Below are 21,262 nucleotides of genomic sequence, written 5' to 3' on the forward strand. Positions count from 1 at the left end.
CTAGGCAAGGTCGTAGTCGTCGATCTTGTTCTTGTACTTGAGCACGTTTCTCTTGATCTTGGACGAGTCCACCCAGGTCAAGTAGTCCTCCAAGTTTCTAGTCACCAAGTACGCCGAGTCAGTGATCACATTGGGCCCCACGCGCACGTGGCCCTGCTCCACAAAAGTGTTGGCGTCCTTGATGTTTTGAGCCATTCTCATGCGGCACATCACCACGCCAATGCGCCGTCTGCAGAACGCACTGACAGATATCTTGTTTTCCAAGTCCGAGATCTTCGACTTGGTGGCCAAAATGCCCATGTTGTATAGTTTTTCCAAGAGAAGCTGCTCGTGCTTGATCCGAAAGGGGTCCGTGGGTTGTAGCAACGAGAGTTTGTGTGCAAGTTGGCGGATTTCTCCGCAGATCTTGTTGTATTTATGGTAGTCCTCTCTGTTTTGAATGTGGTACGTGGACATCACCTGGGTGTCCCGGTGGCCCTGGTCCTGTTTCCAGTTGAGGAAGTCGACTTTTTTGAGCAATTTCTGCTCGTGGTGTTTGAGCTGCCTGACCATGCTGAGTGCGGGCTGCTGCTGCTGTTATGTGGGAGGGTTTGGAGCTGTGCGATATATGTGGCCGACACAGATGTAAAGTAATATATAATATTATACCAAAACACGTGTATGGTTGTTTGGAGCCGAGTTCGTGGGGTTCTCTAGACCTAGGTGAAGAGATTTGATGAGATGAGGAGAGACTATATGCCAGACACGTCCCAATATGCAGAGCACTCCATGTGAGGCCCCAACATGGAACCCGAGCTTTCAGATTGATTTGGTCGTGAAATAGCTTTTTTTATATATATATTGGTAATATACTTGACCTAAGCCCGAAAATATGCTCAGCGCCGCAGTCGAGAGGAAATTCGCCAGATGTGTTGTCAGCGTGATTTGCGTGGCCTGTAGAGACACGGGCCAATCTAATACATGGCCTTGGCCAATAATGGGTTTTCCATTGAAAAGGCTAGTTCATGGCATTAAATAATATTTTAGGCTATTATCATGGTTTACCAGCTCTGGTGATTTGACAATTTGCTGGGCGAATGTCAGGTGTCTCTCTCGCGAGATCTTGGCGCTGTCTAATTACATGTTGTTTGGGCGTGCCAACTATTGTTCATACCGAGCTCAAGATTTTGGGTTTTCTGTTCTTGAAACAATCACACGGTGATTAAATTTCGCTAATAACGGCTGATTTTGTGGAATGATCCCATTTGCCTCCGACTGGTTGGGAATCTAAGGACCGCACAGATTCATAGATACCGCTTTTTTTATTGGTGTGTCGAAACAGATGCCATCCCCGGGATTTCCGAGAAAAAGTTGAAACATCAGTTTGATGGACGTGATGTGACGTGTTGTATCTGATTCGAGTTGTAAGCGAGATTGGAACGAGCTCTAAGTGCGTGTGATTTCCGCTTTGTTTGATGTCTGGAATGTACTCGTATACAATGCATAACTCAAACTTTCGTCATGAGTGATAATTTGGCTTCGAGTTTGCCAAATGTCCACCAACCCCCTATCACTTTAGACATGAAGAATACACCAGCCCAGTGCTTAGTGTAGCAAGCCATACACACATACTTAACATCAGAATACGCTACTGTTGATTAGATTCAATGTCTGATGGGAATTTGTCCCAAGCCTTTTTAGTTCGTATGATCCGAGTGCAGGTTGTCCGATTGAAATCTGTCATGGGTGTTATGAGCCGATACTTGCTTGGCAGTAGGTCCAACCAGACCACAACCCTGAGCCTCTGCGTTTAACTTGATGTGCAAAATACGACATAGGAATCCAGGAGCGCTCCAAAATAAATCAAGTTTGAAAGTGGACTCGGAGCTTTTTGAAGTGATCATCGATACGAGTTGTTTTCATTCTCATGAGAGAAGGTTGTCCAGAGTAGTCTTTTCCACAGTATTGTGAAGATCCTGGGCAGTTTAAGTGATGCAACTTTGTGGGCTGCCGGGAGCATTCACATTATAGTATTTATAAGGTCTTTCATTCAAAATAGCTGAAACGTAGAATCATGCTTTCTTGGGAAGACTCTTAGAGCTCGCCGACGATATATTAGTCGACTGCGTCAATGAGGAAAACAATCAAGAAATCCTGATGGATGGTCATGAGAGCTTTCTTTATTAAGTTCTCATTTTTTTGCAAACATGACTACGCAGTTTCATATACTCAAGTTCCCAGCGGCCAAAAGACACCAGAACTTCTGGCCACGTCGACCATCACCAGACGCACCTAAAGAAGCACTCAGCCGAGCATCTACAACAGGACTCAAGGGTTGAAAAATTGACTATATAAAGGGGGTGGGGGCGGGGTAAAGTAAAAAAATGGTGGTCGAGCCGTTCTTCTCAAAATACAATCAGGAGAAAACACAATGAAAGACGAACGTGCCCAAAGGAAGACCCAGCTACTCATAGCATACGGCAAAGACAGGCGGGGCGCGTTCAGCAAACACACACACTTAATAAAAATAGGCCCCGGGTTTAATTGTCTTGCCTTGGCCAAGCCCTTCCAATGGTCACGTTCTGCCAGTCATCTAAGAACTGCTGCTGCCGACCTTATGAGCGTTCTCATAAGACTCGGCCTCGACCTCAAGCTCAATCTCGTCTTCTTCAGGGAGCTTGACGTCCAAGTCACGAATCACCTGCTCGTCAAGATCAAGGTTGCTCTCGGACATACCGTAGAACGCAATGGCTGCCATACCGAGGAAACCAGCGACACACGAAAACACCAAGGCAACAATGCCTCTGGCCGTGAAGCCGGCAGGCAAGTCGGCGGCCTGCACGTTGGCTCCCGTCAAGTCCATGAAGTCCACGGAGTTGGCGGCAGCGTTTCCGTCGTAAGGCACGTTGCTGTTGTCACAGACAGCCTTCCAGTTCTCCGTGAACTCCTCCTTCTCCTGGAGCTCGGTGGGGGCCTCAATGAAAGCCACGGCCAAGCCCTGGTCCAAGTGCCATTCGATGTGACAGTGGAAGAACCACACACCGGGGTTGTCGGCCTTGAATCTCAACACAATGTACGACTGGGGGTTCACGTAAACCGTGTCTCTAATCATGGGGTACTCGGGGAAAGGGTCATGGTTGTCTGGGTCGTAGGCCACAGGGTCCTGGTCATCGTCCACACCTTCGCCTCTGGCAATGAGCTGGAACACGTGTCCGTGCAAGTGGAAGGGGTGTTTTCCGGTGTCCTCGTTGTTGATCACAATGTCGACGATTTCGTCCTTGGCCAACACGATCGGATGCACGTTACCGTAGATGTACGAGTTGGTGGCAAACTCGCCGGCGCTGATGGCGGTGGCGAGAATGGGCACTTTGGGCACCGTGTAGGTGATGTTGTTGAAAAACGCATAGTTGACACCGTCCATCAAGTTGTTCATCATCACGTCGAGCGTGACCAAGTGGTCCGAGTCGTCCAACAACTCCTCGCCGCTCTCTGGAACCAAGTAGAAGTCGTCCAAGTAGTCGTCGATGGAATCCACGTAGTACTGGTCGGGCTTGTCCAAGCTCTCGTCGTATATGATGTAGTTGGTGGAGTTCAAAAGCAAGTCGTCGGGAATCAAGTCCAACATGGTTTCGTCAAACTTGCTCATGAACGCGTAGTTCTTGCTGGTGTCGTTCTTGGTCGTGATCAACACATCGTACCGCTGCGCGGCCGTGATGTAGATCATTTCCGTGGTATTTGGTTGCACGTAAATTCCGTCCACGGCAACAACGGTGAACTCGTGGTCTTCCATGTACAAGTACTGCGACACGAAGCCTCCAACATTGACGATTCTCATCAAGTACGTGGTGTCGGGCTCCACCACCCACGAGTTGTTTCTGGTGTCGTTGAACAAGAGATTCTTGGGAATGGGCTCGGCTCCGGTCGGGTTGTACAAGTTCAAGAATTCCGGAATCAACGTGTCTGCATCATCGTGGTACCACTCTCCAACCGAAAGCACGACCTCCTCGTCGAAATCAAAGGGATAGTCGTCGGTCTCGTCAATCACAAACACACCTCTCATGCCGTCTCCGTATTGGCCGGTGGTATGCGAGTGGTACCAGAAAGTACCGACCTGGTCGGCCACCGTGAAGTTGTACAACATGGTGTCCCCGGGCGCAATGGGGCACTGCGTCACCATCTCGGGACCGTCCATTTGCGAGGTTCCGTTCTGGAACATTCCATGGAAATGCAACGTGGTGTTTCTGTCCGTGAAGCCGTTGGTCAAGTAGAGATTGACCCTGTCGCCCTTATTGACGCGCAAGATAGGCAAGGGCCAAGAATTGTTGAAGCCAATCACTGGACGCTCAAAGCATCCATCTGGGTTGGCGTCCACCCACGTTGTTTCGAAGTACCAGGTGTGGACGGTTTCATTAGCAGCAGCAGCAAAGCTTGCAAGCAAAGAGAAGAGGAGGACGGAAAATGCTCTCATGCTCCGAAGTCCTGCAACTAGTTCTGTAGATAGACTAATGGATTCCCCCCTTTGGAAATGCGAAGAACAGGCTGAGAAAAAAAAGAGAAAAGGGAAATCTAAATAGCTCACGGGCCTGCCCGACTTAAATACTGGCACAGCATGCCGGGGCAAGGCGAAATAATTTTCTGGCTTCGGGGCCCGAGCTTCGGCACGCGCAGCCAATGGTAGCCCCACGCATGCAGGCTCTGCATTGACAATCATGTGTCTGCAGGTCGGAGCCTTCAAGGGGCCAATGGGCGCTTCCCGTGAGGACTGTGTGCACGTCGATGGCAAGGATGCGTCGAGCCTCGCCAGTAATCAAAAGCATCATCTGCAGACCACGAGCCCTGCCCTTGGTCTCGCACTTCCCGTGGATCGTTTAAAAATCACTCAAATCGTTCATAACGCTCACTCCGATGACCTGACAGAAGGTTTTTCGAGGGGCTTTCGCAACAGTTGCCAATGAGGGGCTCGGACCAAAAAAAATGAGTGGTGTGAAAAGAGGCGTGTTTTTTTTTTTCGCCGTGCCGGTGAGTTAGCTTCGTATATCGCCAGTTTTCTCGCTCCGCTGATCTCTGGGGCGATTTTTTTGATAGTCGGCAGATGCAGGCCATCCATGCAGCCGTCTGATTTTTTTCAGTGAGATGCGCAGGTCGTGCAGGGAGGGCCGGAGTCAGGAGCGAAAGATCAATCAGAGTGTGTTGGTGATAGCAAGCCGGATTCGAGGTGGACCAGGTTTTGCTTTGCGCATGTGAAGGGTGTTTTTTTAGATGCGCCCGAGTCGCATGCTAGCCACCATTCACAGATGAAAAGTCATCCTCTCTTGTACTGCTGTGGGAGTCTCCAACAAGCTTTTGTGCCGCCGCTGCGCCAAGAAATGCACCATGCAGCGTCTGCAGATACAGCGTGCGCGGTCACGTGGCACGGCTCTCCGCCCCAGTATATGCCCGAATCTTGTAAGATTTGTTTCCATGTGGTGGAGATGGACGCCGATCATTGGCCCATGGTCTCGCGTGTTTCAGCACGCTGTCGACTGGTGGCGGTCCGGCTTTACGAAGCCAAATGTGTACTGGTTTTTCAGCGCCGTTTTCCGATCTGCCGCGGTTGCTCGAGGTTTGGCATCGGCCAGTGACGGAGGTTGCGACGTACGGGTTTTTTGGGCCAATTAGATATCTGGAGATACAATGGAAGAGCCAGGACACGAACCGAACCGCCAATGTTTCTTTTTTGGGGTGAGATTGATGGAGCCGCGATTTTCTCCTGCCGTTGGGAGTCGGACTGGTGTCGATAGGCTTCGTTTCCAGACTGCTCAAGTTGTTAGTAGTCAGGTCTACGAGTTGTTAGTCAAGTTTTTAGTAGTCGGGTCTTTAAGTTCTTAGTAGTCAGGTCTTCGAGTTCTTAGTAGTCAGGTCTTCAAGTTGTTAACAAGTTCTTAGTAGTCGGGTCTTCAGTTTACTAGTAGTCAGTTCTTCAATTTACTAGTAGTCAGGTCTTCGAATTGATAGTCAAGTTCTTAGTAGTCGGGTCTTCAATATACTAGTAGTCAGTTCTTCAATTTACTAGTAGTCGGGTCTTCAAGTTCTCAGTAGTCGGGTCTTCAATTTACTAGTAGTCGGGTCTTCAAATTGTTATAAGTCAGGTCTTCGAGTTCTTAGTAGTCAGGTCTTCAAGTTGTTAACAAGTTCTTAGTAGTCGGGTCTTCAGTTTACTAGTAGTCAGTTCTTCAATTTACTAGTAGTCGGGTCTTCAAGTTCTCAGTAGTCTGGTCTACCGTCTGCACGCGTCCTTCCAACAAATGCGGAGGAAAATCTTCATCTTCTTTCCAAGGCTTCTGCTGCAGCTCCTCAGGAACGGCAGCTTGATCTAATCACCTGTCTACAATACAAAGAAGAACCCAATTTTGACGTTGGTGCTGACTGCAGACAAGGCCACAGTAACAGCAGCCCGTCAGAAGCAGTGCTGCACAGCCTGGCAAAACCGTCCGTTGGCCTTCTGAAACCCCGCCGAATCAACGCCGGACACCCGGCGTCTTTCCATCCGTGGCCACGCAGCACCAGCTCCATGCTCACCAGTTTGCATCCTCTGCTCCGCGGCGCGGCGTGTGTGCAGGCTCGACATTGGAGCCACTGCCGTTTCTGCCATGCTCTGCCCCAAAACCCACCCCCCACGTCTGCCACGTCTGCCCCGTCGGTTGCTACTGAACGCAAGACCAGACAGCCGTCTTTCGAGGAGCAGTTTTTCGCCACGACAGCAGACACGCGCGCATGGCACTCAGCAAGCCATGAGCTCCGCGGTCCAGGTACGTTTTTTTTCAGGCTGGCCGAGGCCCAGCACCAACTTCCTTAGGCTGGCGTCCAGCGGCCAGGCCGGGTTCCGAATCGAGAACCACGGCACTGCGCGGCAGCCACTGTCACGGCACAAGTACAAGCGGCCGGGCCACCCGACGGCCGTGCCGCTCCACAAGCTCTTCTCGTCGCAGTTTCCGCTTTCGCTCAGACAGCTGGTGGAGGACTATGCCATGCGGGACAACCCGCTCCGGTTGCAGCACGACTTGTTGCTGGCGCTCCCGTTCTTCCCCGGGCCCGACGGCCGGGGCCGGCGCGGCGAAGTCGTGCAGACCAGGCTCCTGTCGGGCGAGCGCATCAACGAGTTTGTCATCTACCCGGCGAGCCGGGCCGGGCAGCACGTGGCGCCCGGCAGCAGGGCGTGCCGCAGCGTGAAGCACCTCATCATGGTGCACGGGTACGGCGCCGGGCTCGGCTTCTATCTCAAGAATTTCGAGGCGCTTCTGGCGCTCGACGACTGGGTGGTGCACGCGGTCGACTTGCTAGGCTACGGGTGCTCGTCGCGGCCCGCGTTCACGGCGCAGTCGTTGGCGGCGGTCGAGCGGTTCTTCCATGACTCGTTCGGGGAGTGGCTCCGCGCACGCGGCTTGGCCGAGCGCCCGCAGCAGAACATGGTCGTGGCGCACTCCATGGGCGCGTATCTCATGGCCACGTACGGGATCCAGAAGCAGCGCGACTTCTGCGCCAAGCTCGTGATGGTGTCGCCGGGCGCGGTGATCAAGCACCGGCGCGCGGTCGTGGTGCCGCCGTACTTTGCGCGGCTCTGGGAGCGCAACATCTCGCCGTTCTCGTTGGTCAGGAACGCCGGGCCCTTGGGGTCCAAGCTCGTGAGCATGTGGTCGTCGCGGCGGTTTGCGCGGCTCCCCCCGGCCGAGGCGCGGTTGCTCCACCGGTACGCGTACGGCATCTTCCAGAGCCCCGGTTCCGGCGAGTACATGCTCAACTTCCTCTTGGCCCCCGGCGCCGACGCGCGGCATCCGCTCGTGTCGCGGGGCATCGAGAAGCTCGCGTGCGACGTTCTCTGGTGCTATGGCAAGGACGACTGGATGGACAAGGCCGGCGGCGAGCTCTGCTCGGCCTTGATCAACCGCCGTGCCGGCAGCGCGGTGAAGAGCACCACCTGCGAGATTGACAATGCGGGGCACCACGTGTACCTCGACAACCCTGCGGAGTTCAACGAGTTGGTGCTCCGCCAGATGCGGAACTTTTGAGCCGCCACGTGGCACGCTCCAGGCTGGGGCTGGGCCAGGTGAAGGATCAAGTCAAGGAAGGGCGCTGGCCAGGTCAAGAAAGAAACGTGGGCTGGAACGACCTGAAAATGCAAATTGTGATGGTTGGAGTGGCGCGTGCGCTGTGGCGATTGTCTGTGTATCCGTCCTGGTGGAGAGCAGCGAGGGGCTTACAACTGGAGTCTTTGGGGCAAGCAAGTTTTCGAAATCACTGGCAACTTTCGGCGCCGGTTCAAGAACAGGAGCAACGCTCACAGAGGCAAGTCTCCAAGGCCGGGAGCATCTCTTCGGAAACGCAATCCCTTAGTAGTGGAAGCATCTAAAAGTAAGAAGCATCTCTTTGCAAGATATCTCCGTCAGACGTAGAAGCAGGTCTTTTGGAACCATGAACGTTTTCGAGAGCAGAAGATCTTTTCGAAATAAGAAACAATGTTTTCGACGCAGCGAGTGCTTTGAACGAGAGCGGTCTCCCAAAAGTCGAAGCAACACAGCAAGTTTTTCAATGCTGAACGAGACTCTCAAACTGGAAGCTGTTCTTTCTCCCAAGAAACATCTTTTTCGAGTTCAAACAAATCTTTTCGACAGCCAGGCTGTTTCAACAGACAATCACTTTTCAAACCAGAAGCATCATCGACTCGACAACGGAACAGTACATTGAGCCTACAAACGTACTTGTGACGGAAATGTTTGCAACGTGAGGCTTCACTTGTTTGTCTCACTCCAGGTCTCAGCCACTCGCATCTCCTGCAAGACGCTGGAATTCGCATGTCTAGAGGTAGACTGGAGACCGGTTTCCTTTAATGCTGGAACGGTCGGACGAGTCTCTAGTAAAATGACTGGAGCACTGCAAAGAATAGAACGACAGCTTGTCAACCACAAGTGGCGCGGCACGGCCGCCAAGGCGAGGAACGTACCCCAGCACCTGGTGGATAGCCTCGGGCCAGGTCCACGGGGAGTACAGACGGGGCGGATGAAACTGCTCGATTGTGTATACGACGGCCAGAAGCTCCATGCAGATCGTGCCATGTTGGGTGGCAGCCCCAAGATGAATAGAGGCAACGCATATGTTGAAGCCCGCGGGAATTCAACACCGGAGGATACGGACCAACGCAAGATGCCAAGCAAGGGGACATAACCACGGCATTTGAAATGGTGACCGGCCACCAACCAAAGCCTGCAAAGCCTGCAAATCCAGCGGATCCAACAAAAGCCAGTAAACCAGGCAATATAGGCGATAGGCAACATAGGCGATAGGCAACATAGGCAATATGGGCAATCGAGCAATCCATCAATCATGCCAATCTAGCCAATCCTGCAATCCTGCAACCCTGCCAATATCGCCATTATCGCCATTATCGCCAATATAGCCAATATAGCCAGTCCGTCCAATCTAGTCGATATAGCCAATATGAACGCTCTTTTTTTGCTTTTGCTTGCGCTTCTCATGCCAACCATGGCCAAGCGGTCGCTTTCGGCCACCTCGTTGGTCACATGCATGAACAGCTCGCAGAGTTCACCATCATATTTCGATGTGACTTTCAACCCGGACGACAGATCGTTCAAGTACTCGCTTGACTTGGTCACCGAAACGTCTGCCAACGTCACTGCGCACGTGCAAATACACGCCTATTTGTCATCATTGACAAGTACATCGACATGTGTGACTTGGACTCAGTTCTGCCCGATCTACCTTGGAACCATGCAGATCGAGTTCATCGAGTATATCTCTGAGCTGTACTGCAAGTTCCAGGAATTGCATATAGCGTGCCGGACATCGACGCCGTGGGAAAGTACAGACGATCGTGTGACCGGAGAGCTTTTGTCGTGTCTCCAGAGCTCGTTTTCCAGCGGCAAAACAGTATCGCGAACGGCCATCGAATGGCTCACGGCATGTGTGGCTGGACTTGGCTTGTTGATAGCTGCAGTGCTATCCACATTCGGAAACTCAAATGCGGCGTCGCCTATTTCCACCAACGCTGTGTCCTTATTTTTGTACTTTCAATCGGAGGTCGTGACATCCTGCCAAGATAGCCGATACAGCCGATACAGCCGATACAGCCGATACAGCCGATACAGCCGATACAGCCGATACAGCCGATACAGCCGATACAGCCGATACAGCCGATACAGCCAGTAAAGCCATCCAGCCATCCAGCCGATATAGCCAATACAGCCAGTCCATCCAATCCAACCATCCTGCATTCCTGCCAATATAGCCAATACAGCACATATAGCCAGTACATCCAATCCAGCGATCCAGCCGATCGAACCAATACAGCCGATATAGCCAATGTAGCCAATCCAGCCATCGCGCCAACATGGCCCGGCCGCGTTCACGGGCCCAGCAGGCCGCGCGGCTCCGCGTCGCCGCCCGTGTACGCCGAGACCACGAGCCGCATGCAGATGGGGAGCGCCAGGTCCGTCACCACCATCTCCTCGCCCGCGTCCACCAAGGACGCCAAGCGGCGCGCCAAGTTGGGCGCCGTCTGCGCGCGCAAGGCCGCCGGCAGCGCCATGTAGATGCTGCGGCGCGCCGTGGCCACGGACGGCGCGCGGAGCAGGAACTCCGGGCGCTCGCGGAGCTCGTCGAGCAAGTCCCGCACGGTCCACCAGCGCTTGGCCGCGAGCCGCCGCGCGTCCGAGCCGCACACAGCGCACGTGGCCTTCTTCGAGTGCGCGTACGTGTACGTGAAGATGGCGTCGTCGCCCAGGTACATCATGTAGTTGTCCAAGACCGGGTTGCAGCTGGTGACGAGCTTGAAGACCTCGTTCAGGCACGCGGCGGCAATCACCGCGTTGGTGGACGCGACGGCCGGCACGATGTGCTTGGCCACGCCCAAGGCGAGGCTGCGCGTCACGTTGGCGATGCCGAAGCGCGCCGCCCGGGCCGCCAGCATGCGGTGCATGCGGTCCACGTGTTCCGGCACGTCCGCGTCGAACGGCGTCTCCGGGAAGCGGCGCGGCCACTCGAGCTGGCACGCCCACTCCACGCAGTGCTCCGGGAGCCGCGGCGTGTGCGCAATGGTGCACACCGGGTACGACGTTCGGGGCGAGAGCAAGTCCAACGAGCACTCGAAGCACGACGTGAGCGTGGGCAAGATCACGCGCGCCTGGCCGCGGAAGCCCTCGCTGCCGCCGTCCACCAAGGGCACGAGCCCGCGGAGGTCTGCGGCCACAAAGCCCGCCAAGAGCGCGTTGATCCAGCGCCGGGCCTCCACGTCGTCGAGCCCGCACACCACCACGTCGAACTGGCGGTAGAAGTCCGGCGCTAGGTCCTGGATGCGGCAGCAATGCGGCGTCACGTGCGCGCCGCCGCGCCGCCGCACGCGCTCCGCGGCCACCTGCGCCTTGGGGCGCCCGACGTCGTGTTTGCGGAAGAGAAACTGCCGGTTGAGGTTGCTCAAGTCGACCGTGTCCATGTCCACGACGTCGATGTGCATGAGCCCGCAGAGCGCCAAGTTCTTGAGGATCTCGCAGCCGAGCCCGCCGGCGCCGATCACGAGCACGCGCGCGGTGCGCAACGCTTTTTGTGCCGTGTCGAAGCGGTATTCCAGGGGCACTTCGTTGAAGGGGCCGGCCCGCGCGAGGAGCGGCGTGATTGACGACAAGCCGCGCGGCATGGCGCGGAGGTATGGGTTTTTGGGCGTTTTGGGCGTGGCGCTGCGGGGGCCGGGCGTATGGTGTGCTTTGGGCGCCGGTGGGGGCGGTTTGGCGTGGAAGAAGAAGTGGTTTGGGGGAGCTAAGGCGGGTTTGGGGTGGTTTTCGGGCGGCGCGCCGCGGTCACGTGACGCGGGCCGGGGTATTTGGGTCGGGTTCTGTTTCCTTTTCTGCTTTTGTTTCGGGTTTGTTTTTTAGTTTTTTTTTGGGTTTTTTTTTGGGTTTTTTTGTTTTCGGGTTGGTGTTCTTGCTCCGTTTTGTTTTGTTTTGTTTTGGTTTTGGTTTTTGTTCGGGTTGGCTGGATGGGTTGGTTCGGGCCGCGCCAATTATTCAGGTCGATGAAAAACCGGAGCCAGGCGTAATAAAAAACGGCGTTTGTGTAGGTATATTGGGTGTTGGCCATTTCAACCAGAGCTTCGGGTTACGTCGGCAATTGTGTGGCCCTGGGCTGTGCCTCCATGGATATCTGGAGGCCTCTGATGGAGCACACTAATTAGCTAAGTAATATACCTGCGAGTGGCCAGCAAGTCACATTCCCCGTAGCTTTCGTTATTGGGTACAGTGCTTTGGTTTCCATGAAGCAGCAGCGGGCGGTGTGACTTTTTAAATTTACCAGGGCCCGGTCTCGGCAGCCCGAGTACTGGACAGAACGCTAGAACTGAATACGTAAGCCTTGGGAATCAAAGTGTAGGTGCATGAATGCAAAGTCTGTAGGTACTAAATTGTGAAGAGTCAGTGCACACCAGAGCAAACCCGGCGCTCGATAGACTGTTATAATTGGCTTTGTGTTTGGGGTCTCGTGCCTTTCGTTATTGCTGCCTGGTGACGCCTGATGCCGTCTTGTCACTCTGATATATCTTCCTACTCTGACACCACTTGTCACTCTGATGTATTTTCCTACTCTGGTATCACTCGTCACTCTGATATATCTTCCTACTCTGACCCACCTGTCCCTCTGATACGTCTCCCTGATCTGATACACTCGTCTCTCTGATATATTTTCCTTCTCTGACCCACCTGTCCCTCTGATACGTCTCCCTACTCTGCTACCGTCTTGTTAATCCTATTTTCCTATATTCTCCTTTTGTTCTCGCAAAACATGGCTCTAGCTCCGGGAGCATTCTGTATTCCAGCGTGTATTCCAGTCCTCCCATCTAGCCAGTTCCTCGTGTCCACATTTTGACACTGAGCGGTTCTATTGTTGGGTGACGGTTTATAATGCTAAGATCCCTGTTCGACTCATCTGTGTGCTGATATAATGCCAAACAGTCTCGATCCCTCATTCTGTTGTTGGTTCCAGTGCAGACGCTGTTGGTGAATCGGGCCATATTCGACGGCATTTTCTCGACAAACCAGCACAACAACCGTGCTTTTAAATTTATATCGGAATCTTACTTCTCAGGAACGTGATTCATAATGAGAGCGCCTTGTTTCATCCACATGAAGGCCTCCCACAATCCCAAAGCTTCCGTTTCGAGGCCTCTTTACAGACGGTTCTGGTTATACCTAATCATACATCCGGCTATGAACTAGTGGACCCTTTTTTGGTGCTGAGAAATAAGTTTCTGCAAAGTGGAGAACTTTTGTATCCCCGACCAAGCTGGTCTCCTTCCTCTCACAGAGTAAGCGGGGCAGAAGTACAGGAAGCTTCGTCGGCCCAAGGCAATATATCCGAGACTGTGGATATCCCTTTCAAACAGCCATTTGTGGTTAAATTTGAATGCATCCAGATTCAGACTCGCCAGTCATGTCTCAATTCCGGAGGCACTAAAATTCCATACTGGTGAACAAGTCGTTCGAAGTCTAATTATATATATCTCTTATACTAGTGCCTGTCGGTTTGCTTGACAATATGGTATGACTGCTGAGATTTACCAATCCACTTAGGACAGAAGTCGTGAAGGCTGTAAAGCTCATATAACAAGGGGCGTCACTAGTGAATCCTCAGCATAGTTGGGCGGGTCCGAGTGCCCCAATACTTTTTGGACTCTTAGAATAAAGCAAAAGCATAAAACCTGGCTGCTACAGGTATATTTGTCTGTGTTGGTGCTGGATGTTGTCTACTTTAACCTTAAGTACATCACGCCACTGATAACAACTCGAAGTCATGATTTTGCAGACAAGCACGAGGGTACGAAGCCGCATATTGACACTAAGAAGGAATACAATCAGATTAACTTGCTTGTTTCTCACTTACCATGAAGTGATTAGTGTCTTCTGCCTGTAATGGGTTGAGATTGCACTTCGAGAAGATTGTTGTGAATGCCTAGTTCGCATAAATACAATTCTAAATCCACCTCTCATATAATAGGCATCGCTGTATAGCCAATGCCGACAGTATTTATGATACCGCAGAGCTTGAGCCATTGAATCTATTCAGAAACACCTGAGGGCCTATGTCCAAACCGATTCCAGAGATACATGTCTCATTGATCGTGGTTCACATTTTTTAGTCTGGCAATACAGTATTTATTTTTGGCTTTCACATGAGTTGCAACCCCGGGCCAGCAAGCATCAAGAGTCCCGGGCCCAAACTTGCAAGAGGCAAGGTTTAAAAACACTAAGTTATTAGGTCAACAAAATGGCTCTCGTAGTTCTGAAACAACGTCAGTAGTAACATCCAAAAGCATGTAATAGTTTTACACCCAAAATATTTTCCCCTACAGTTTTCATAAAAGGTCCATTGGATCAATAGGTGCTGAATATTGACCATTTTCAAGAATGCTCACCTGAACGAGTCTTGTTGTACCACTTTGGTCAACAAATATCACGAGTAGGTAGGCAAGTGAATGTAGTAAATTCTTAATAATTCTAAAAATGGTAGCATTTTAAACAGGGCATGTTCTTGCTTCGTGTCTTATTCACGACATACATATACAAATGCTACTTCGAAGGAAGCAAATATCACGCAGCCAGAAGGATCCCAGCTCCCTAACATTCGTAAAAAAACTTTTTTATTCTCAAATAGCAAATACAAGAAGAAGCCTCAAACCATCTCTGATTGATTACACAAAAGAGCATCACCTAATCTTGCCTCATCTGATTGAAATATCAAGAAGTGAATTTTGACTTCACAATGCTTGAATCAGCGAAAAGCTGTCTTTAACTAGTCATACCTTACAAATAGTCATACCTTACAACCAGGAATATTTCTCAACAAGCCAAGGATATGAGAATGCTTAGTCTCGTGAGACCAGGCTCGCTGATACCTCGTATTGCCTCAAAGCACAATGACTTGAAAGTTGGGAGATGGAGGACGAAAATTTCATCCTTAAACTGAACATATAAAGCCCGGAAGCAAGTCTAGCTACGTGATTTGGTGAGATTGAATGTCAAACCCAAACGCCCGGTTGAGTGCCGTCAGTGTGAAAGATCAAGGGGACAGACTATCTGACCCTAATCTTATAAAAATGTTGTGCAACCAAAACAAGTATATTTGATGTATGGCCCTTTTGCTGATCACCGGGCAACATACGTCTCAGGTATGAGAAACATACTTGCCGAGACCCGAATCTCGCGTCACTGCAGTTAATCAATAGATTTCGACATGAACGACATGGTACAAAACGTACGTAGTCCGGCTATGCGTCTTTTTACATCTTAGCACTCAGTTTAGTTAGTGTCCGGCTCTCAAGTGGCTTTGACTTTGGCATTTTCGGCAATCTTCTTTGATGATTGTCTCTGCCAAAGTCTTAGTTCCGTGTGATGTATAATTTTTCATGTAGTTGTATTTATTCACATAATGGTGAGGCCGTGAACCCATGCAGAACACGGACAATTTTCGCCTTCCACGTCAACGAGATATCTCTCAGGCTAGCATGATAGAGACTCTTAATTCGCTTTGGCGCAGCATATTCGAATACAGTCTGTTCTTCATCCAACACCCATAAGCTAAGATTGCAGCCCGCAATCGATGTCGCGATGTCATAGCTCTGAACATGAATCTCCTATTGAAAGAGTTTCCAACACTCACGGAACGTTTCTGGTGGGTGTAATAAAAAGAATGCAGTCTCGCCGAGCTGCCCAGGTCCTCTGGGACGCGTGATGTTCCCAATACAATCCACCCCTGGTAACCCCATGAAGGCGGTGACGGCTTCCGAGGACATATCCGTGTTATGTCGATTGTGCTAGCACATCCATGCTATTCAGATTCTGCCAGCAGATGCGTGTTATCTAGATTGTGCCATCTATCCGTGTCATCCAAATTGTGCCACCTATCCGTGTTATCCAGATTTTTCCATCCTATCCGTGTCATCCAGATTGTGCCATCTATCCGAGTTATCCAGATTCTGTATCCGTGATTTCAGCCTCTACCCTCATATCCGTACTATCCAGCTTCTGCCAGCATACCCATGTCACCCGGATTCTGCCAACATATCGGTATCCGTGCTATCCAGCTTCTGCCACCATATCCGTACTATCCAGATTCTGCCAGCATAACTATCCAGCTTCTGCCACCATATCCGTACTATCCAGATTCTATAACCGTGTCACCCAGCCCCTGCCGGGAGCCCAAGATCGGCTTCCCCAAGGCGCCAGGCGCCCGCCCAGCCTACGACACGCGCATGTCGTTTTCCTGCTCGCCGGGCTCCGCCACGGCCCTGTGGAGCCTCTTGGAGGACGGCCGCTGGGACGGGGGCATGCCTAGCGGGCGCTTGCCTGGCGCTGCGGCTGGCACGGCCATGGGGGACGGGGCCGGGCTGGCGCTGGGCTGGCTGGGCGAGTGCGCGGGCGGAAGGTCGGCCCGGCGGATCTTCGTGGACCGCGACGGGTCCACCGTGCGCTTGACGCTGCGCGCAATGAACTTGTGGTCGTACACGGGGATGTCGGCCTGGCAGGACGCCTTCTGCACGTCCAAGGCCTTTTTCGAGCTGGTGAAAAACACCAGGCCCGGCGCGCTCGCGCCGGGCTCGGGCGTGGCGGGCGCCGCCTCGGCGTCCATGGTAGTGCCCGTGGTCTCGCCGTCGGCAGGGCCGATCTCGTCGCTGAACATGAACAGATCGTCGAAGTCGTCTAGGGCGTACTCGTGCGCCAATGCCGGCGGCAAGGCCGGGGCAGCGGGGCGGTCCGCGGTGCCGCTGGCAGGCGCCGGCTTGGCCGCGGGGGCGGGGGCCGGGCTCGGCGCAGGAAGGGCCGGGCCGCCCGAGGATAATGTAGGCTGTGGCGGGCCCGTCTCCGGCGCGCCGGTCGGGCCGGCGGCGCGGGCCGCCCGCGCGGCCTCGCGCTTGACCACGAGCGGGTCGCGGTGGAAGTCGTCCCAGGCCAACTCGAGCGGCGGGAGCCGGACCTTCTGCATCTTGGCCACGATGCCCTTGTCGTAGAGACAGTTGCCCAACACGTTGCCGAAGCAGCGGAGGCACCGCTTCAACGCGTCCGTGAACGCCTCCTTCTTGCACTTCTCGAAGGCCATGGCCTTGTTCTTGGCGTTGTCGATGTTGCCGTAGCCAAAGTCTTCGTGGAACGTGCCGTCGCGGATGGTGATGCGCACCACCACCGAGAGCCCGAGCGACACGCGCCCGCCGCCGTGCGAGTCCAAGTAGTCCACCTGCACGCTGACCAACTGCGAGCTCCAGCCGTTGAAACCGAAGATCTCGTTGGCCAAGTTGAGCGCCTTCCAGCCCTCGATGTACGACACGTTCTGTCCGCCGCCGCCGGGCCGGCAGCTCACGTACTCGGGGCCCAACACGCGGTTGAGCTGCGTCTGGATCCGCCGCGCCTCCTCGGCTGTGTACGGCGTGCCTGCCGCCGGTAGGGGGGGTGTTTTGGCCGCCGCCTGGTGGAGCGTTTGTGGCGGCACGCGGCTGCCGCTGGTGCCCGGCGTGGCGGGCGCGCCCTGCGGCCGTGGCCGCGCAGAATTGGGCGGGGGGTTCATTGGCGGGGCGAGATTCGAAGGGGGGCACAAAAACGACGATATCTGGTGGTGGGTGGTGTGCAAGTGCCGTGGAGAAGAAGCTGGCGGGGCCGTTTGGAGGAGTATGGACCAGAGCACGCGTCGCGGCGCGCCCAGTGAGGGCCCTGGGGCCGGGGCCTGGGTCACGTGACCGCCTGGCTTGGGCCGGTGATTCCGGCGGCCGGGGCCCGGCGGCGGTTTTTGGCGCCGAGGGCGTGCTGCTGAGCTGGAGGGCTATAAGTGGTGGTTTTTTGCAGCCACAGGGAGTGGCGCTGGTGTTTTTCGGTTGGGGTTGGAGATGTAGAGGGGCGCCGTCTGGGGCCTGGTGGAGCGCGGTGCCGGGGCCCTGGAACTTCAGCGGCCGCGCTGTGCCGCTTTGTTATATATTATTCATTTGCAACTGATTCGAGCAGACCAGGAGAATTGTTTGATCTCTCGAAGCTCTTGTGCCTGTGCTTTGGCCTCTAAATATGAAGCGTCCTCAGTTAAATGTAGATAAGATTCGGCAAAAAAGAACCGTTCCCGAACCTGGATGTGGTCTTATTTACCCAATACTCTTGGTCAAACGTGATCTTAGTCATGATCAGATCAATCTATTGATTTACTGCATTATTGTATTACTTGATCCAAAAAGCTTACTCATTCTGCATTTATGAAACATGTTTTTTGTGGCTCAAAATAAAATCTAAACGTGCATTATTAAGTAGCTGGTCTTGGATTTAAAATGAGCACAGGTCTCGTCGTATGCAATGTGAACAGGAGCTGCTCAAAGCCCACTATGTTCAGACCATCATCAACGACTGCATGCTGGGGAATTATGCCAGTGATTTTGTAGAATTCATGAACAAAAATTGATTTAGACCACCTATATATGGTGGGGATAATTATCTCAAAGAAATGATGTCAAAGATCTTTTCATAATGTTCTCAGATGTCAATGGATTATAAGCAGTATATTTCCCAAAGATATGGCCTCCAGTCATATGTTTATATGTCTATTTATAATTTTAACTATACTCTTTAACAATGATAAATGTGTTTCACATTAAATAGGATGAAATGTATATACTTTAACTAAGGTACTACGTACCATATTCTTAGGGAGCCGTATTGTCAAATGTGTTTCACATCAAAAAGGATGAAATATATAAGGTAGTACATACCTCCCTTAGGGAAAGCCGCATGATGGGAAACTATCACGTACGGTTAGGGTGGCAGCAAATATCGTATAATATACAATATTGATTGTATAAGCTGACTACACTTATTACGTTCACTTTTAGTGATACAAGTGGCTTGTGAAATATCTGTAGCTATGCATGTGCGCCATAAGGGCTCCTGTGCTATTCTGTTTGAGGCCAGATATTATTTTGTATATTCAATAAAACACCCAGCCTTGTTATTATGAGAAATCAGAAGCTGAACATAGCATGCCGGGAAAAGGTGCTGTATATGCTGTAATCATCAGATGAAATCTCTAATCCATGGTTAAACATATACTGCTGAAAGTTCAATTTCCAATTGTCACAAGCTAGAGACTCATGGTTTGATTGCAATGGAGCTAATTTTTCTAATGGGATGGGAATGCACGACCGGTCAGAACAATGAAATGAGATGTATTAATGATATTAAGATGAGGAAAATGAGTGAAGAACCAAATGAGATGATTATCTTCAACACTAGAGAGACTACCTTATCCACTAAGGATACCAATGTCTTAGTGGGAAAAAGTACGAATAACTCTGTTCCAGGAATGGAATATAATGACTTCAATAAATCAAGGAATACATATTAGAAAAGTATACAGAAAAGTGTATTAGCTATGAATAGCATTAGATCTTATAGTACTGGTTCAGGAAAGAATCTCAAGGTACTTGAAAGACTCAATGGTTTATATGAATTAGTGAATCTAATCCAAAAAGAATTATCGGAAATTATATAACAACTTTATTTTAAGAAAAGAGTTATATTTGATAGCCTATGGTAATTCAAGAAATAAACCAGGTATGATGACACCAGGTTTAATCCAACTACTTTAGATGGTATGTCACATGAAGAATTTAATTGAGGAATTAAGATCTGGCACATTTTAGCATGCACCAGCTAAACGTATTAAAATGCATAAAGCTAATGGAGGAGAAAGCCCACTAAATCTTGGGCCAATAGATAAACTAGTTCAAAAAGTTACAGGATTAGTACTGGAGGCTATATATGATTCAACCCTTTATGATATATCACGGGGGTTTAGACCTAAAATATCAAGCTTAACGTAAGCTAAAACAAATCTAAAGAAAAAGATGAAAAATATATAATCCACGGTATTGTCCTATATTCTGGGATTGATTTTAAACTTTTGAGTTTTGTAAGGTTCCACCGTTAGCAATAAAAAATCTAGCAGATGAAATTTTCTCTAAATTCATATTTTCAAGAATACAACATCTTTTTCCCTATTTAAAGAGTGGGTACACCTCATTCCCGTCGTATCATCATATAACATGGTGGACAGCACGTCCTATCCTGGCCAATGGCTAGGGGGATGTACTGTCGGGTGTTTTTTTCTAATTCTCACAGCGGCATTACTAATAGTAAATCAAAAATCTATAAAGGATAATATTTTTTCTCCAACAATGGCTGTTTATTGATATGACTAACTATACTATTTGAGACTTCTTTTCATAAATTTCAACTATCACGCGACACATCGGATTCCTAATGTCATCTTTGCACAAACCAAATTCACAACAACGGAGACGCCACAGACGCTTTCCTAGGCCAAATCTACAGCAACTGCGAAGCATCCAAATAGTGGTGCAAGAGCTAAAGTTTTCCAAGCCCATGAGCTTGAACTCAATGTGGGCCCCAACCGGCAACTATTTGGAGAACTTAACAAAATTAAATTGGTTTGTCGCCACTATTTTCAAGGTCTACACCAGAAGGCTTGGCGAGTCGCAGGAAGTGGGCTCCTTAAGTCCGCTACAACCATCTGAGTTGAAGCGACTACTACAGGAGACCTATCTTAGGATTCGATGACGTAATATTCAATACGTAAACATATAAGGTCCATGAGGACCGTCCAGGCCGTGACTAACGGAAGAGGGCGGGCCGAGTTCCGACACTTGGTACGTAGCTTGGAGCTGTTTAAAGGTTTTTTATATATATTTATATAGTTTTGCTCCTTTAATCAGATGAACCTACACAAAATTATCTTTTAAGAATATTATTTTGTATTTATGTATTCATGTATTCTCAAAGCAAATTATATCTATTCAGAAGACTGCTACATTAAGGCTAAACCTACCATATCACTTTATCATAGTTGATTTGATTTAATTAACAATATTTCGGATTGAGGCATAGATTATAATTAAAATTAGAAGAAAAAAGGGAAAAAGCTTACTTTCAGCTTGATAAAAATCATAAGATTACTTAACCAACAGTAACTATCATGCCAATTCTAATTAAGGTATATTTGATCCTTCTAAGAAACATGGACAAATAAAAAGCCAACCCGCGGTGCGGGTATCGTAAAATATATATCATAATATGGTATGTCTGACAAAATATAAATACCCATACCAACGGCCTCCATTTACATGGCAGTTCTCTTAAACAGAATAAAAGCTCTACAATTTTTTGCATCATCAAATCATAGAGCACTGTAAGAATTTTAAAAG

General features: G+C 50.7%; 6 protein-coding genes across 6 annotated transcripts; 2 read left to right on the forward strand and 4 right to left on the reverse strand.

Annotated features, from left to right (window-relative positions):
- METBIDRAFT_38363 (snoRNA-binding rRNA-processing protein) lies at positions 1-552 on the reverse strand (the record flags this gene model as incomplete). The annotated part of the gene is made up of 1 exon (XM_018856990.1): positions 1-552. One exon carries the CDS (start codon positions 550-552, stop codon positions 1-3), a length of 552 nt encoding a protein of 183 aa, XP_018714263.1.
- A 2,020-nt stretch (positions 553-2,572) lies between these two features.
- METBIDRAFT_37244 (uncharacterized protein) lies at positions 2,573-4,447 on the reverse strand (the record flags this gene model as incomplete). The annotated part of the gene is made up of 1 exon (XM_018856846.1): positions 2,573-4,447. One exon carries the CDS (start codon positions 4,445-4,447, stop codon positions 2,573-2,575), a length of 1,875 nt encoding a protein of 624 aa, XP_018714264.1.
- A 2,302-nt stretch (positions 4,448-6,749) lies between these two features.
- On the forward strand, positions 6,750-8,024 carry METBIDRAFT_38622 (carboxylic ester hydrolase; the record flags this gene model as incomplete). Its single annotated transcript, XM_018857025.1, has 1 exon — positions 6,750-8,024. The coding sequence occupies one exon, from the start codon at positions 6,750-6,752 to the stop codon at positions 8,022-8,024; it is 1,275 nt and encodes a 424-aa protein (XP_018714265.1).
- A 1,228-nt stretch (positions 8,025-9,252) lies between these two features.
- On the forward strand, positions 9,253-10,203 carry METBIDRAFT_113055 (TRP-domain-containing protein). Its single transcript, XM_018853954.1, has one exon. The coding sequence runs from the start codon at positions 9,451-9,453 to the stop codon at positions 10,177-10,179; it is 729 nt and encodes a 242-aa protein (XP_018714266.1). The 5' UTR covers positions 9,253-9,450; the 3' UTR covers positions 10,180-10,203.
- Positions 10,204-10,375: 172 nt separating this feature from the next.
- METBIDRAFT_76735 (NEDD8-activating protein) lies at positions 10,376-11,662 on the reverse strand (the record flags this gene model as incomplete). Its single annotated transcript, XM_018858576.1, has 1 exon — positions 10,376-11,662. The coding sequence occupies one exon, from the start codon at positions 11,660-11,662 to the stop codon at positions 10,376-10,378; it is 1,287 nt and encodes a 428-aa protein (XP_018714267.1).
- A 4,589-nt stretch (positions 11,663-16,251) lies between these two features.
- On the reverse strand, positions 16,252-17,571 carry RAD52 (recombinase; the record flags this gene model as incomplete). The annotated part of the gene is made up of 1 exon (XM_018856587.1): positions 16,252-17,571. One exon carries the CDS (start codon positions 17,569-17,571, stop codon positions 16,252-16,254), a length of 1,320 nt encoding a protein of 439 aa, XP_018714268.1.
- Between the last annotated feature and the right edge of the window lie 3,691 nt (positions 17,572-21,262).

This window comes from Metschnikowia bicuspidata (genome assembly GCF_001664035.1).
Source record: "Metschnikowia bicuspidata var. bicuspidata NRRL YB-4993 chromosome Unknown METBIscaffold_1, whole genome shotgun sequence".
Classification (NCBI taxonomy): Eukaryota; Fungi; Ascomycota; class Pichiomycetes; order Serinales; family Metschnikowiaceae; genus Metschnikowia; species Metschnikowia bicuspidata.